General features: G+C 36.8%; 1 protein-coding gene across 1 annotated transcript; it reads right to left on the reverse strand.

Annotated features, from left to right (window-relative positions):
- Nucleotides 1–336: 336 nt before the first annotated feature.
- Nucleotides 337–13,261, reverse strand: LOC118053281 (protein HASTY 1). Its single transcript, XM_035064504.2, is given in 24 exon segments — nucleotides 337–665; nucleotides 1,067–1,163; nucleotides 1,206–3,147; nucleotides 3,551–4,898; nucleotides 5,149–5,332; nucleotides 5,439–5,733; nucleotides 5,848–6,351; nucleotides 7,030–7,274; nucleotides 7,382–7,670; nucleotides 7,767–7,870; nucleotides 8,312–8,413; nucleotides 8,594–8,890; nucleotides 9,000–9,113; nucleotides 9,353–9,640; nucleotides 9,734–9,796; nucleotides 9,900–10,137; nucleotides 10,239–10,310; nucleotides 10,390–10,553; nucleotides 10,635–10,705; nucleotides 10,962–11,031; nucleotides 11,133–11,213; nucleotides 11,286–11,429; nucleotides 12,276–12,377; nucleotides 12,932–13,261. Coding segments are annotated over 21 exon segments (3,627 nt in total). The 5' UTR covers nucleotides 13,052–13,261; the 3' UTR covers nucleotides 337–665; nucleotides 1,067–1,163; nucleotides 1,206–3,147; nucleotides 3,551–4,818.
- Between the last annotated feature and the right edge of the window lie 1,806 nt (nucleotides 13,262–15,067).

Raw genomic sequence — 15,067 nt, forward strand, 5'->3', positions numbered from 1 at the left:
TCTTAATTATGTTTTCTTCCTCGTTCATGTTAGAAAAAGAAGAGTTTCATCGAAGTACCTAGTTTTTCTCGAGTCAGGAGACTAATAAGAACACATTTTCCAACTTTTTAACATAAAAATTCAGGTCCCATATTATCATTTTTTATCCTCAATTCTCTTCTCGTCAATAGCATAGAGAAACACCGTGTGGTTGATATACAGATCGATGAAAACATGAAGATTTGTGTTTTTTCTTTCAGTCTTATGATCAGAAGGATGAAACGTAGAAACATTGGAAGTGTTTCATGCAAACTCAATTGCCACAGATGTGCTCTAACAACACCACTTTCAACAATATATAGAAAGCTCACAATTTTATGAAGAAATAGATATCACTGCGCGCGTCTGTAGTACAAGACATGGATGAAATGCATGAAAACAAAGATAAATATAGAAGAATCTCCTGCAGAAAAAGGGCTGGAGAAGAGGATAGAAACCCCATAACAGAGGGTAGATCCCTATATTAAAGGATTCGAGAATAGGATAGGAAACCCTAATATAAGAACGTGAAACATAAGATGGAAACATTTGTTGCAGCTAATGATCATCGTCCAGGTGGTCCACCTGGACCACCTGGACCCCCAAAGCAGTCTCGTATTAGCCAGCAACAGCACAGGCAGCTCAAGCTGCCAAGCACACAGCAATCAAATATTAGAGAAGAGCAAAACAAGGTTTAATTCTCAAGAAAATGCTAAATAAGTTTTCTGCATAAAACTATACGAGGATACTACAATACCGTTTTAACATGATGCTACAGGGAGGGGGGGAAGAAGAATTTAAAACCAGCCGTTTAGGGCTTAAAACAGTCTACAATTTCTTGGAAAAAAAGAAATATGAGTGCCAGAAATGGGATATTTTTTGCAGGTTTTTTTTAACACAAGGAGAACGATTAACTGCTAAATTCTGGAGAAGTTTAAGGAAAAAATGGTGAAAAGCAAAAAAAACAATCAGCTTAACAGCTTGTAAATCTTGCAATTTCAGTTTCGAAGTTAATTATGACAGAAACAAAGTTTAATTTATAGCATACCAAGAACCTATCATGTCACAGAAGCCACCGAAAAAACCAGGTCCTCCTAGTCCCGGACCCCATCCTCCTCCTCCTCCTCCCGGACCCCATCCTCCTCCTCCTCCTCCCCGGACCCATCCTCCACCTCCTCCTCCTCCACCTCCTCCTCCTCCCGGACCCCATCCCCCCCTCCTCCGGGTCCTCCTCCTCCTCCTCCCGGACCCCATCCCCCTCCTCCTCCGGGTCCTCCTCCTCCTCCTCCCGGACCCCATCCCCCTCCTCCTCCGGGTCCTCCTCCTCCTCCTCCGGGTCCTCCTCCTCCTCCTCCTCCTGGTCCTCCTGGTCCCATTGCTTCCTCCTAGCTCTCTAACAAAATCTAGCTGCTAACACCACGACGACCCTATCACCACCGCTGAAGATTATACTAGACAAGGTTTGCAAGAAACTCGAATGCCCTGCTACTTGGCTAACTACAAATACATTGGTAAAGCTCTTAAAGAGGATTAGATTTTGTACTTATAGGAATATGTATACTTTGCTTAGGGTGGAAGCATCTGTCTACCATTTCACTATTTTCACAAATGCTACCCTTCAACCTGATATTTGGATCAAATTTTCACGGTTGACCTGACATTCTAACCTACCATTCAAGGCTAACTAATATCTTCAGTCAAAAAGTCCAATTTCATTTGATCATAAGAGAGAGGTGGCAGTCTTTGGTTGCTCCATGTCACTACAAGGCCAAGCCAAATCCCCAAAAAATCCTCTGAAACCATGTCAAAACCAATTCATTGCATTAGTGCAATGGCAGTGGCGGCAAGCATGCACCGCCATCTGTACCAATGGCAGTGGCAGTGGCGGCAAGCATGCACCGCTACCTGTACCAGGATCAAGTTCAGCTTGGTAACTAAAAAACAAAAGGTTCAGCTTGGTGGATGTAGATCTACTTGCATGGGCTGCCGACAAGAATTTATCCGTTGATCCCACAACATCAAGCTGTGGCCATAAATATAAAAGCACCAAATAGCTATACGCCTGGCAATTTTATTTTTTTTTTGAAGGAGATTGTGAACGGCAACTGAATTTAAAGATCATAGATTTGTTCAAGAACGCAAAATTAAATACAGGTGAGCAGACTGTGGTTTCTTTTGTTTGTTCATCTTCCGAGGAAGACGAAAATACATCCAGGGGACTGATAAGAATACATTTTCCAACTTATTAACATAAAAATTCAAGTCCCTTACTAACATTTTTCCCCCCTCTCATTTCTCTTCTCATCAATATCATAGAGAAACACCCGTGTTGTTGATAGATCGATGAAATCATAAAGATTTTTTCGTTTTTCTTTTTTAGTCGTCTTTTGATATGAAGGATGAAACATAGAAACGTTGCCAGTGTTTCATGCCAGCTCAATTGCTACAGATGTGCTCTAACAACACAACTTTCAACAATATACAGATATCTAGCTAGAATCGCAATGGTATTCGCTTTTGATCTAACAGCAGCATGTTAACAATTGTGTAATTTAGGCGATCATTTCTTGTGGGTTTTGGCTTTTGGATGAATGACTTTTATTTTTGGATGTTTTCTCCAGCTGGATCTTTTCTTCGGCTTTTGGATAATGACTTTTATTGTTGGGTTGTTTAGGCTGGCTGAACTATGCTAGAAGTCAATTTCATTATTTTTTTACTTGTTTTTTTTCCTTGGTTCATCCTTTTTGTATTAAATTCCAGTTTCTTTGCCATTACCTAAATAGCTATTTTTTAATGCAATTCTTGATTACTAAAAAAAGAAAGATTATGAAGAAATAGATAACATTGCACGTCTGTAGTACAAGACATGGATGAAATACATGCGAACAAAGATAAAAATAGAAGAATTTCCTGTAGAAAAGGGCTGGAGAATAGGATAGAAACCCCATAACAGAGGGTAGATCCCTATATTACAGGATTCGAGCATGGGATAGGAAACCCTAATAGAAGAACGTGAAACATAAGATGGAAACATTTGTTGCAGCTAATCATCGTCCAGGTGGTCCACCTGGACCACCTGGACCCCCAAAGCAGTCTCGTATTAGCCAGCAACAGCACAGGCAGCTCAAGCTGCCAAGCACACAGAAATCAAACATTAGAGAACAGCAAAACAAGGTTTAATTCTCAAGATAATGCTAAATAAGTTTTCTGCATAAAACTATGAGGAAACTACAATACTGTTTTAACATGATGCTACAGGGAGGGGGGAAAGAAGAATTTAAAACCAGCCGTTTAGGGCTTAAAACAGTCTAGAGTTTCTTGGAGAAAAAGAAGAAAAGAAATACGAGTGCTAGAAATGGGATATTTTTGGCAGGGTTTTTTAAACAAAAGGAGAACGATTAACTGCTAAATTCTGGAGAGGTTTAAGGAAAAAATGGTGAAAAGCAACAAAAAAAATCAGCTTAACAGCTTGTAAATTTTGCAATTTCAGTCTCGAAGTTAATTATGACAGAAACAAAGTTTTATAGCATACCAAGAACCTATAATGTCACAAAAGCCACCGAAAAAACCAGGTCCTCCTGGTCCCGGACCCCATCCTGGTCCACCTCCGGGTCCTCCTGGTCCTCCTCCGGGTCCTCCTGGTCCTCCTGGTCCCATTGCTTCCTCCTAGCTCTCTAACAAAATCTAGCTGCTAACACCACGATGATCCTACCACCACCGCTGAGGATTATACTAGACAAGGTTTGCAAGAAACTCGAATGCCCTGCTTCTTGGCTAACTACACAGACATTGGTAGAGCTCTTAAAGACGATTAGATTTTATACTCAAGGAATGGGGATACTTTGCTTAGGCTGGAAGCATCTGGCCTACCATTTCACTCTTTTCACCAATGCTACCCTTCAACCTGATATTTGAATCAAACATTTTTCACGGTTGACCTAACATTCAAAGCTACCATTCAAGGCTAATTAATACCTTCAGTCAAAGAGTCCAATCTGTTTGATCATGCATGCACATAAGAGAGAGGCGGCAGTCTTTGGTTGCTTCATGTCGGTTCCCGAATGCCCCTAGCATCAATCCTGAGTTCGAGCTAGAAACATGCGACGTGGCACAGTAATGTCTTATATCCTAATATGTTTCTACAAGGCCAAGCCGAAACCCCCCCAAAAAATCCTCTGAAACCATGTCAAGACCAATTCATTTCATTAGTGCAATGGCAGTGGCAGCAAGCACCATCAACCATATCATGATCAAGTTCAGCTTGGTAGATGTAAATCTACTTGCATGGGCTGCCTGCTAGAACTTTCCGTTGATCCCACAACCTCAAGTGGCCATAAATATAAAAGCACCAAATAGCTCCATGCCTGGCAATTTTTTTAAAATGAAGAGAGAAAAAAAGAGATTGTGAACGGCAACTGAATTTAAAGACCATTGTTTTGCTCAAGAAAGCAAAAATACAAGTGAGCGAAGTGTGGTTTTTTTCGTTTTTTCATCGGAATATATCTATTAGTTTTCTCCATGAGACAATTTTCCATAGCAAGAAAAACACAGAAGAAACCTCGTCCCTCCATATGATTTGAGGGCACCTCCATCAGCTCGTGGAGACATGCCATGGAATGTCAAACTCTTCAAATTTCTATTCAGCTTCCGGAGGTGCCCCGATATTCATGGAAAAGGCCAAAATAAAAGCTGCCTTCCAGTCTTCTACCCTAGTATATGTTAAAGAGATCTCACTTCTTTGTTCCTGTCAAACTTCTGACTGTAGACTGTACATCAACTATGCAACAAACATTAGAATCCTCACAAAATGGCTGCCAATCCTATAGTATCCCCCTCATCAATTCTGGTTTCTGGAGCATTTACCGAGCTGCGAGGCCTCACTGAAAATATGGAGAAAATAGACCAGTAAGCAAATATATTTTGACCATGTGCATCAATAGCTGAATCTACAGTGACAACAAAATGCACCAAGAATGCAAATTATAATTGTTGCTCAAAGCTCGAGCTGGAGATGAGAAATAGTTTCCATGAAAGCAAATTAACATAAACACAACAGATTAACATGGGAGGCAATGATCTCATGCCAGGAGTGAAAGAAGAATTTAGAATCCAAAAATTGTCAGAGCTCACTTGTAACATTTGTGATAATGTTTACACTCTTCTGAGCAGCTATCGCTTTTAGCATGTTTCCAGTAGCTAATAAAAGCAAGCTCTTCATATGTTGCTTTTGTTCCTTAGGGCTAGCTGTCTTGGTCAAAGCTTCTTCAAAGGCAACCAAATCCTGGGGTTTAATACAAGGGAGAGAAAGCAGAACCTGAGGAAACAAGGAAATGCATCGTTCAGTTAAAAATGTTCAGCAGATAGTAGGATAAAACTAGTGAGTATTTTAACCCTAAATAACATGGGGCATGAAAACTTGCCTGCCTTGGAGCTGGATCTCTATCACAGAGATGCATGAATATTTCTCGACAGAAACCAACTAGATCAGCACTGATAACTGCATTTGACTCGAGCGCCAAGCCTTTGATAATTGCAGAGAACAGATCTTTAGAAACAAACTCTCGGAGTTGAACATTCTTAGCTGAGATTCCTAGAAGAATCACACTAGCACAAAAGGACAAAACTTTTGATACTGCTTCACCATCTGTCCACGTGAAAGCTTCTAAACAAATCTGTAATGCTGGAACAGCCAAGCCATTGTGCTTCAAAAGAAAACTGTAAAAGAAATAAATTTTCGGGTATAAGCAAGGCCTGGGGAAAGAAAATAAAAATACAATGAAGAGAATTTCAAAAAATCAACAGAAAAGGGCTATTATTATGCACACATACCCAACCATAGAGTTTGATGCAAAAGCATCCAATTCCTTCAAAGAAGATGCATCCACACGGATAGCATGGCCAGATTGTTCTAAAGTAGGAAGCCCAGTATTTAGTCCGGGCGAAGCTATTGTAGAGAGAAGAACACACATCTCACGAGTTAGGTCTCGAAGCAGTTTCTCTTCCATTACTTCTGCTTTCAAGTCTGCCTCAGCAAGGATGCCAAGGACATCTGGGACCTTTGCTTTACCCTCATGCAGGAGACTGGACCAAGAAAAGGTAAGAGCTTGCTGTACATGGATAAATAATGGATGCAAGAGCTTTTCGAGCCAGACCTCCCACATTTCCATAGGACAATGTTTAACCAAAGGTATCAAAGCTGAATGGACAAGCTGCCTTGTATGTCTGAACTCCATTGACTGTATGTTTTCCAGTAGTGCCACACCAACAGAATGAACATCCAAACATTTGAAAAATGGATCACCAATGGTCATCGATAGGCCCAATACATTGTATCTGGAAACATGGAAGATGTATTAGCAACAGACCTGTCGGGAAAGAATCACATGAACAAGAAAAATAGATAGTATGTAGTCTACCATTTACTTGTGTAAAAATAACTCGTCATTTCTCACTGAATGTGTGAACTTAGCATATCATATTAAAAATATGTTTAGTCATTTTAGTCTATAATTGGCATTATCATAGTGGTTGCATGGGCTAATGTGCATCATGTGCATGCAAGCAGAGAGGAGCAAGACATTATCCAGGTTTCAAAAGGATAACCAAACATAACAAGTCATTAAATATTAACAGATTATTAATTCTACATTAGGCATTCTACCTTCGGAGGTTTCCACACATTAAGAGCTTCTGACTTGGCAATTACATATGTTTAGAGATAGAAACTAAATAAATAGCACATCTCTTCTGCAATGAATTGATAGGAAATAAAAATAAGAAATTTCATCTAATTCATCCTCCCTGACATGCACAAAGGATATTCAGATGTCATTCATCATGAAAAGTACAAATAACACTGATAACGGAATAATTGAAGGCTGAACTTGAGTACCTTGACTTTACTAACCATATGAGCCCCAAGGAAAAAGTAATGCAGAAAATAACTGATATATATTCACCATAAAATTTGGTTGCAAAGTCAGAAACAGCCTCCAAAGCCCTTGTACTTACCCACTATCTCTGATACCTTTCAACCAATTCCGTATATCAGCTTCATTTGTTTCAGTGTGTCCTTCCCTACTTGTATCAATATGAGATCCATCTATGAAGGTTAAGGAACCTTTGGACAATTTGGGGTTTCCTTCCCCAAGGAGACTATATCGTTCAGCATTGCCCATAGTCATGGCAGCTTTGATATCTCCAGGTAACATTTGAGATATGGATGGAGACCAAAGTGAGTGCACAGCACGTAGAAGCTGCAAGACAGCAAGAACATATTTTCAATACCAATTTCCCTTCAAAAACTATTCTTGGATAAAGAAAGAAAAAATAACAATGTTGGTTTTTAATAGCAACAGCATACTTTCAAGAGGGGTGGCAGCATCCAGGACAGATGAGAAGCCATTGGATGTATAGTACTTGCTGTTGAGATGCTTTGCAAATTCAGACTGCCTTTTCTGATTCCACTCCTCTTAAGTGCCTTCTCAAAGAATGTCACAGTGTGGAAAATTGACCACATGAATGCTGTCTCAGAGCACAAACGGATCAGCCCTAGTGGCTCAGACAAATAATTATTTTGCCACTCTAGCTGTGTCCACTGTTGGCTCAAAGGTTCAAGCAACCAGGCCAAAACTTCTTGCTGTTGTTGAGTCCTGCATCCATTTAAGATTTTTTTAACAATAAGCAAAACATCTTACTTCAAGTAGTTAAAAAACAAAGGGGTCAGACCATTGTAAGCAAGGAATTACCCGGCAGCTGAAGCCATAACAAGAAATGCTTCACCTAGAAGATTATGTTCACCACGAAGCAGAGAGCCCTCTCTTTGCATATATGCCATGGTATCAGCTATTCCCTACAATAAAAACAGTATGATAAAATAAATAGAAGAACTTCCTGGAATTCTCAGGCTCCTTCAATCTAGGTATGCATTTGGCCTCCAAAATTTGGTTGTACTAGTGTTCTCTGGCACATTGATGAGTCTTATATGAAAATTTATCATAGAGAAGAAGAAAATCAATCCCTTACAAACTATCATTCAAATTGCAAAACAAGGGCCTCCACATAAGCTACAGTTTTGGTCAGAAATGCACGGATGAAGTTCTATACTCTTTAATCTATCTGGATTGAGTCCACAACTACACTTGTACGTGCATTAAAATTGAAGAAGCTAAAGGACATTTGATCTTTCTATTGATGATATCTGAGTTAGAAGATAACCAGTAGTAGTGGATGCTGTAATTTTTCAAACAGGTAGAAGAGATATATCAACAAGAAAAAGAACAAAAATAGTTACTTTCATATGAGGGAGAACACTTTTGTCAGCAGACTTGGCTATTCGAATAAATGAAGTACAAATCTGTAACCTTGCATGGCGTGCACTGCTTACTGAAGGATCCTGCCAAGTGAATAAAAGCAGCAGGTCAATTTGGCTACCTTAAAAAATAATGACATTTAAGAATCAAGATTAGTGTTACAAGACAACCTTAACAACTAATGGAATTGACATTAGAAGCTCAAATTGGCTCCCTTAAAAAGTAATGACATTTAAAAATCAAGATTAGTGTTACAAGATAACCTTAACAACAAATGGGATTGACATTAGAAGCTCGAATAATTTATTAATGACACCACCAACCGCATCTGGGAAATACTTCAAAAATGGACCCAGCGCGTCTAAATAGTGCCCTAGGATTTCCACAAGAGTTGGCTCTGTCCATTTCAAAGAAAGGAGTTGCTGAAGTAAATCTTCAAAAACTCTACACAGCGCGAGGTGAACTTCCGAACTGACCTCCGCATAGCCATTTGATCCATCAAAAACTGCATTGACAACATTTTCTAAAGCCACTTGCATGCTTTCCATCACAGCCAAGTCCTGATATTTCAAAAAGATGAATGTGTATCAAGAGAAACATCACTTTAGAGATTTTAGTACCAGCTATTAAGCATGAATGATAATCCGAAAAAAAAAAAACGTCTCACACCTGAACAGGTATTTGAGAATTCGGAATGCTCTTAATGATTGAAAGAATTCTTTCAGAGATTTTAGCACCAGCTATTAGGGGCTTAAAAGAAGCAACAACTCTCATCAGCTCGGTCTGCATTAAGAGTTCACGCATCAGTAAAAAAAAACAGAGAGAGATAAATAAAATGAAGGAGAATAGGAAAATGTAAAAGCAATAACAGGAGAACATATCATTATACATAGGAGAGGAGGATGGGGGGTTCAACAATTTATTTACTGCAAGAAAATATGAAAGGTAAAATTTAAAAACCCCAAAGAGAAGCTAAATGTAAGAATGGTTTTCACTAGAGTTCATATCTCTGTAAGTTTTACCAGCTTCGAACGATACTGGCCGAAGTCACCCTTGCCTTCAAAATCATCACTCCACAACTCCAATGTTCCAGGAGAAAGGGAATTCCCAGAGAAAACCTTTTCTTTCTTAAGCAAGCGCTGGAAAGAGATATCCAGAATTACAACACAAATATCATCATCCACAAGGCTTAAAGTCCTCCTTTTTTCATCATCAACCTGTCCAGAACTAGAGCCTGCACTGTTAAAAGCAGACCCATCTGCTGAAAATGCAGTAACTTTCGGCTTTGACATTAAATCTCTCATTAGCACCTATAAACACAAATAAACAGTAAGGAGATTTAATAGTACCTATGTGCTAAGTAGGCTTTGGAAACATATAACTTGCAAACTGCTTCAACCTACCAGCCAAAATAGCAGGGATTGATAATGAAGAGCTAGCTTAAAATGTTGAAAAAAGCCCAGCATCTGAAACAATATCAAAGAAATAGATTGCAAAATGATTCTAATAAACAAATTTATTTCATAGATGGAAATAATTTTTCTCATGCTAAGATGCAAGTGCTATTACCTGCTGTAAATAAAGAGAGAGTATAGTGTTGTCACCAGAAATGCATTGAAAGTTAAAAGAACCCAAAGACACCATACTCTCTCATATATATTCTGCAAACTCAAATTCACTCTCGTCCATAACTCCAGCACTTGAGCCAGTTTTGTACAAAATATCTCTTGAGACATTCATCATGAGCTGAAAGATATTACGCATTGCAGAATCAAATTCAGAAGCAGAGGCATCGGCAGGTCTCTTCCTGCAAATCTCAATTCATAGTTCACAAATCTTGAGAATGTTCTTCATGAGGTAGAAACAGAAAGAAACCATAGAAGACATTAAGCAAACCATACGGGATACCTTTGTGAGACGAGTTTGAAAAATTCACAGGCATGAAGACGAAAGTCAGGAGAAGACAGCATGACACCACAGCTGGGCAGAAAGAAAGGGGATCAGGAAGTGAGAAATGAATCCTGCAAATGATTTCAATGCAACCTCCAAGTAGACATACCCATAAATTATGCCATATTTGGCTAGATCCTGCAAAGGCGCCCACTCAGCATAAGCGTTGACAGCATTCAAAGTCGCTGTTACTGTTGCTGCATGCTGTTTTGCGATGTCCAATTGCTGCCTACCTACTTCACTCAATGCAGCTCCAAAATGTCTTTCAAGTAACTACGTCAAAAATTAAAGGCACATAAATCACTCAGAAAGTAAAAAAGGGTAAAATATGTGTATTTAAGGTCTGAGGCATACCGTGTATAGTAGTGGCAGCATTTCAGGCAATGACTGAGTAAGCCCTCGCAACAATAACCTACGCCGATCACCTGAAAATACATACAGAACCAAGAAAAGAGAGTTAAGCAGCAGCAAGAGAATACCAGAAAGTTTGACCTTGAGGTGTAACATATTCAAAGGCCAGAACAAAATTTAAATGTGTAGCATGGAAGAAAATCCATCAACCTAGGGAACGACCCATAAGAAATCATAGTTTATAGGTTATAAATGTTAATAAACACAATAAAGATCCTTTGAGGCTCTAAAGAATGCAGAGATTGCATGCAAGGGAAGTTCAGAACAAACCTTCTAAATCTTCATTGTGAACTGTAATATCTTCAGGAAGCCACCTCAGTGTCATCGAAACCAACTCAGCCTAGTAGGAACAAGAAAGTAAGAGAACCACACAATGCACACTTCAATATGGAATATAAAAGGAAAAACAAATGCTGCAAGCACATAAAAAATAAAATGTACTTGTATGGGGCCCTGACTAGATAGGGAAACCAGAGATGGAAGCAGTTCTTTCCACAGTTCTAAGCCTTCTCTTCTGACAATCTGTAGAAGAGAAAAATAATAAGTAACAAAAACCAAAAGAGCTCAAAATCCAGGAGCAATGTCATTAACGACCTCAGCAACTAGGGCAGCTGTCTGACTTTTCAGCACCCATTCTTCACAGGAATTTGCAATTTCAGCCATCAACTCAACAGCAGCATTTGCAAAGTTCCTGCGTTCTGTTGGGCTCAATTCCTCCCATCGCAACCGTACCAAATGCTGTAAAATCCATAAACCATTTGATTATCATCAAACTAAACACTAGCAGCAGATGAATCAATAAAGTAGAGCTTGAAGACCCCTTGAGGCACAGTTGAGCTACATAAAAAAATTCAATTCATGCAGTCTACTGGTAATCAGAATGCCCATGAGAATTTTTTATCTTATGTGGTTCAGAAAGATGTAAAACTTTTGCAGCTCTGTGTGGACCTGATGTGCATTTACTTGAAAAAAAAATTATTGACAAGGAAATACGAATGAAATGTAAACCCTGCATTGTGCCAACCTATACAAAGTGAGCCATGAATTTATTAGTGCTTCATTGTCTTTCCCCGTAAGCATCCCAAGCCTGAGGCTAACATACTAATAACTTATTAAGCAATTGCTATATTAGTTGCTTCCACAAACAAAATAAGAAAAATATCATAAGCTCAAGATATCCACATCATTGTGAAATTCACTAAAAGTATTCTGGTGGCCAACTCAATCACTTCACGAAATTTTTTATTGCCTAAAAGAACGTTGCCTTAAAGCAGTAAACAGAATCAATCCACTTACACCACATGAACATTGTTTATGTAAAGACAAAAGTGTCAGTTCCCTAAAAATCTGACTCATTGAAAAGCTGGACGGGCTTGTTTTTGTGCATTTGAGGGAACTAAGACTGTCCTTTCATGACATGGAGATGGTTCTCACTAAAGATTCTTTTCAAGATCAAGCAAAGGGAGCATTCGAATCCCCCCCATTTAAAACATAAAATCTGTCCCTGATCAAAGGACCACATCAACAAATAGGATTTAAACATCTCTGCCATAAAGGAAAGAGCAATGGTTTATGATTTCAAACCTGCAGCATTTTGAAAGCATGCAACCGAATTTCAGAAGACCAGTCCTTTTTGACAAGAACGAATGATGAGCTGGCCAAAATTCGTACATCTCCTGCTTTGATCTGCAGATATCAAGGAGCACATAAATGACCTCACGGAGGCATGGCACTATATACGAGGAGATGCAATCTATCCCCTGCTAATAGTAGTAAAAGCAGGTTCCTGAACAATTTTGATTAAAACTTTCAAGATTTTATCTCCTTTTAAGATATTCCGAGGTTAAATCCCAAAACATTACATACTCATAGGCCAATCAGTGATACCCTTCAGCAGAATACTCGAGACTCGATCAAAATACTAAAAACTCTCATGAGAAATTCAAAACCAACCACCCCATCCAACCCAACCAACAAGAATTTTAGCACCATTTATTTAATTCCCACTAATTTCAATAACACAGAAGCTACAAAAAAAAAAAAAAAAAAAAAACTCTAATAACCCATCATCAACTAACTAACCCTTAAATAAAAAACCTGAAACTCAACCAAATATGCTAACAATTACCAAAAAAACTGGAAACTTTACCACTTTTAACCACTGAAAATCCCTACAAAAATTCAAAAGTTTGGATTTTTATTGAAAATAATAAGAAAGAGAGGGGTGTATGTGTGTGTACGGATTCAAGGAAAGACACAGCAGCTTTGCGAGCATTAGGAGTAGAGTTCCAGTCAAGAGCAGCAACAATTGCTCGAGCCACATTGTTTGCTATGTGGTTATTGCTATTACTCTCTTCCATTGAATAATTCACAACAGAGTTCGAAAGGGTCTTCTCTTTTTATCAAGTTTTGTTGAATCCTAGAGAGAGGAGTACAAAAGAAGATTCAAAGGGTTTGCTTGCTGCTAAGAGCACAAGGTGTTCGATGACTCTTGTCTGTATCAGAGAGAGAGAGAAAAGTGGGGGGTGTTTTTTTTTTTTTTTGTTTTTAAGTGGAGAACTTGTGTAGGGGGTTTATTGAAGTCCTCCTGTTCTTTGAGGTTTATAACCCTCTTCTAAGGTTAAGTTGTTTTTATCCAAAAAAATATATATATATATATATATATTTTTATTCTCAATTTACCTTTTATCTATTAAAATAAATTTTAAAAAAATAAAAAATATTATTTTAATATATTTTTAAATAAAAAATACTTTTAAAAATAATTACAATCACACTTCCAAAATTTTTTTTTCTTTTTTCTTATAATTTTCTTAAGAAATTAACTTAAGATGATATTTTAATTATTTTCCAGAATCAATGTAATTTGCTATCTTAGCGAATATTTCAAGATTTTAATGGCTCTAATATGTCTTCTTGTGGTTATCTTATTTATTTATAGTTTTTATTTTTGTTTTTTAAATTATAGGAAGTACTATTTGTTCTTTTTCATGAATAACTTGATGAGGAAGTTTTTTCTTTTCTTTGAGAACACGTCAATTCTTCTTCAGTTCTTCTTCTTCTTTTTTATTTAATATTAGTTGAAATTGACTTTATTCTTGTTGGTGATATTTGTTTTATCTCATGCTGAAGCGTGATTTTACAATTTGTTGTGAATTTCACATTTGGCAATGAATTAAATTGAATTCGTTTTTATTCAAGAACAATTATTATAGGTTGGAAGGTTTGGCTTGACAATGAACAGGTGATTTTGTATCTTCTTACTTGTTGTACCGTATTTTTAAAAAAAAAAGGTTAATTTTTTTTACTAAAAATAAATTATTTTTTTATATTTTGGATTATTTTGATACTCTAATTTAAAAATAATTTTTTAAAAATAAAAAAATATCATTTTAATACATTTTGATATAAAAAGTATTTTAAAAAGTAACCCAACCACACTTCCTAAATAAACCTATCAACTAAGAAGTTATCAGATTATCAGATAAAAATAGTGTTTAAGATAATTTAAAATAGTGTTTTTAAATAGACCGACCACAAAATAGTGTTTTTTTAATTTTTTTTTATCATCAGCACATTAAAATAATTTAAAATTATAAAAAAATTAATTTAAAAAAAAAAATGTAAAAACAAGCAAACTCAAAATATGATTATTGAAGGCAGATCCAATCATGGAACCTAAATTATAAGATGTTTATTGTAATTTGCAAGAAAATTATGATGAGATGAAGATTATAATTTTATTTAACAGCTTGTCTTTTTTTTTATTAAGTAATTAAGAACTCAAATATTGACGCCCTCATTTTTGTAATTAAATGCAATTATACAAAACGCATTTGTAGATTTGTGTTTTTATATTATTCAAGTCTAAGACAGACCAGTAAATAAAAATCATATGGCTTTTTAAGTTGTTAGAAACTCTACTTTTAGCACATCAATCATGCTAACTCAATTTTATTACTTTTAAATTTATATATAAAAATATGAATTTAATATTTTAGTCCATTCTTTTTCTGAAAATTTTTCGAAATAAAATCATAAGGATTAAGTTGAATCAGAGTTTCATTTTCTTTTAGAGAGTAGTTTAATGTGACTCCTTAGAGGGTAGGGAACTTGCAGTCGTGATCAATTTGTAGCTTCAAAATTACTGGCACCGTGTGATTTAACTCTTCTCAACAAAAAAATAAAATAAAATTGGTGCGCTGTCAAGGATAATATGAATTTTTTATAAATATTTTTTTAAAATAAAATAGCTAAATTATCTTTTAAAATAAAAAAATATTAAATTAGTATACAGGGACTGTTTCAACTTTTATTTTTAATAGTAAAATAACTTCTAAACCCTTAAATTCGGTTTTTCTTTAACTAGCTCATTG

Source organism: Populus alba, chromosome 13, assembly GCF_005239225.2.
Source record: "Populus alba chromosome 13, ASM523922v2, whole genome shotgun sequence".
Taxonomy (NCBI): Eukaryota; Viridiplantae; Streptophyta; class Magnoliopsida; order Malpighiales; family Salicaceae; genus Populus; species Populus alba.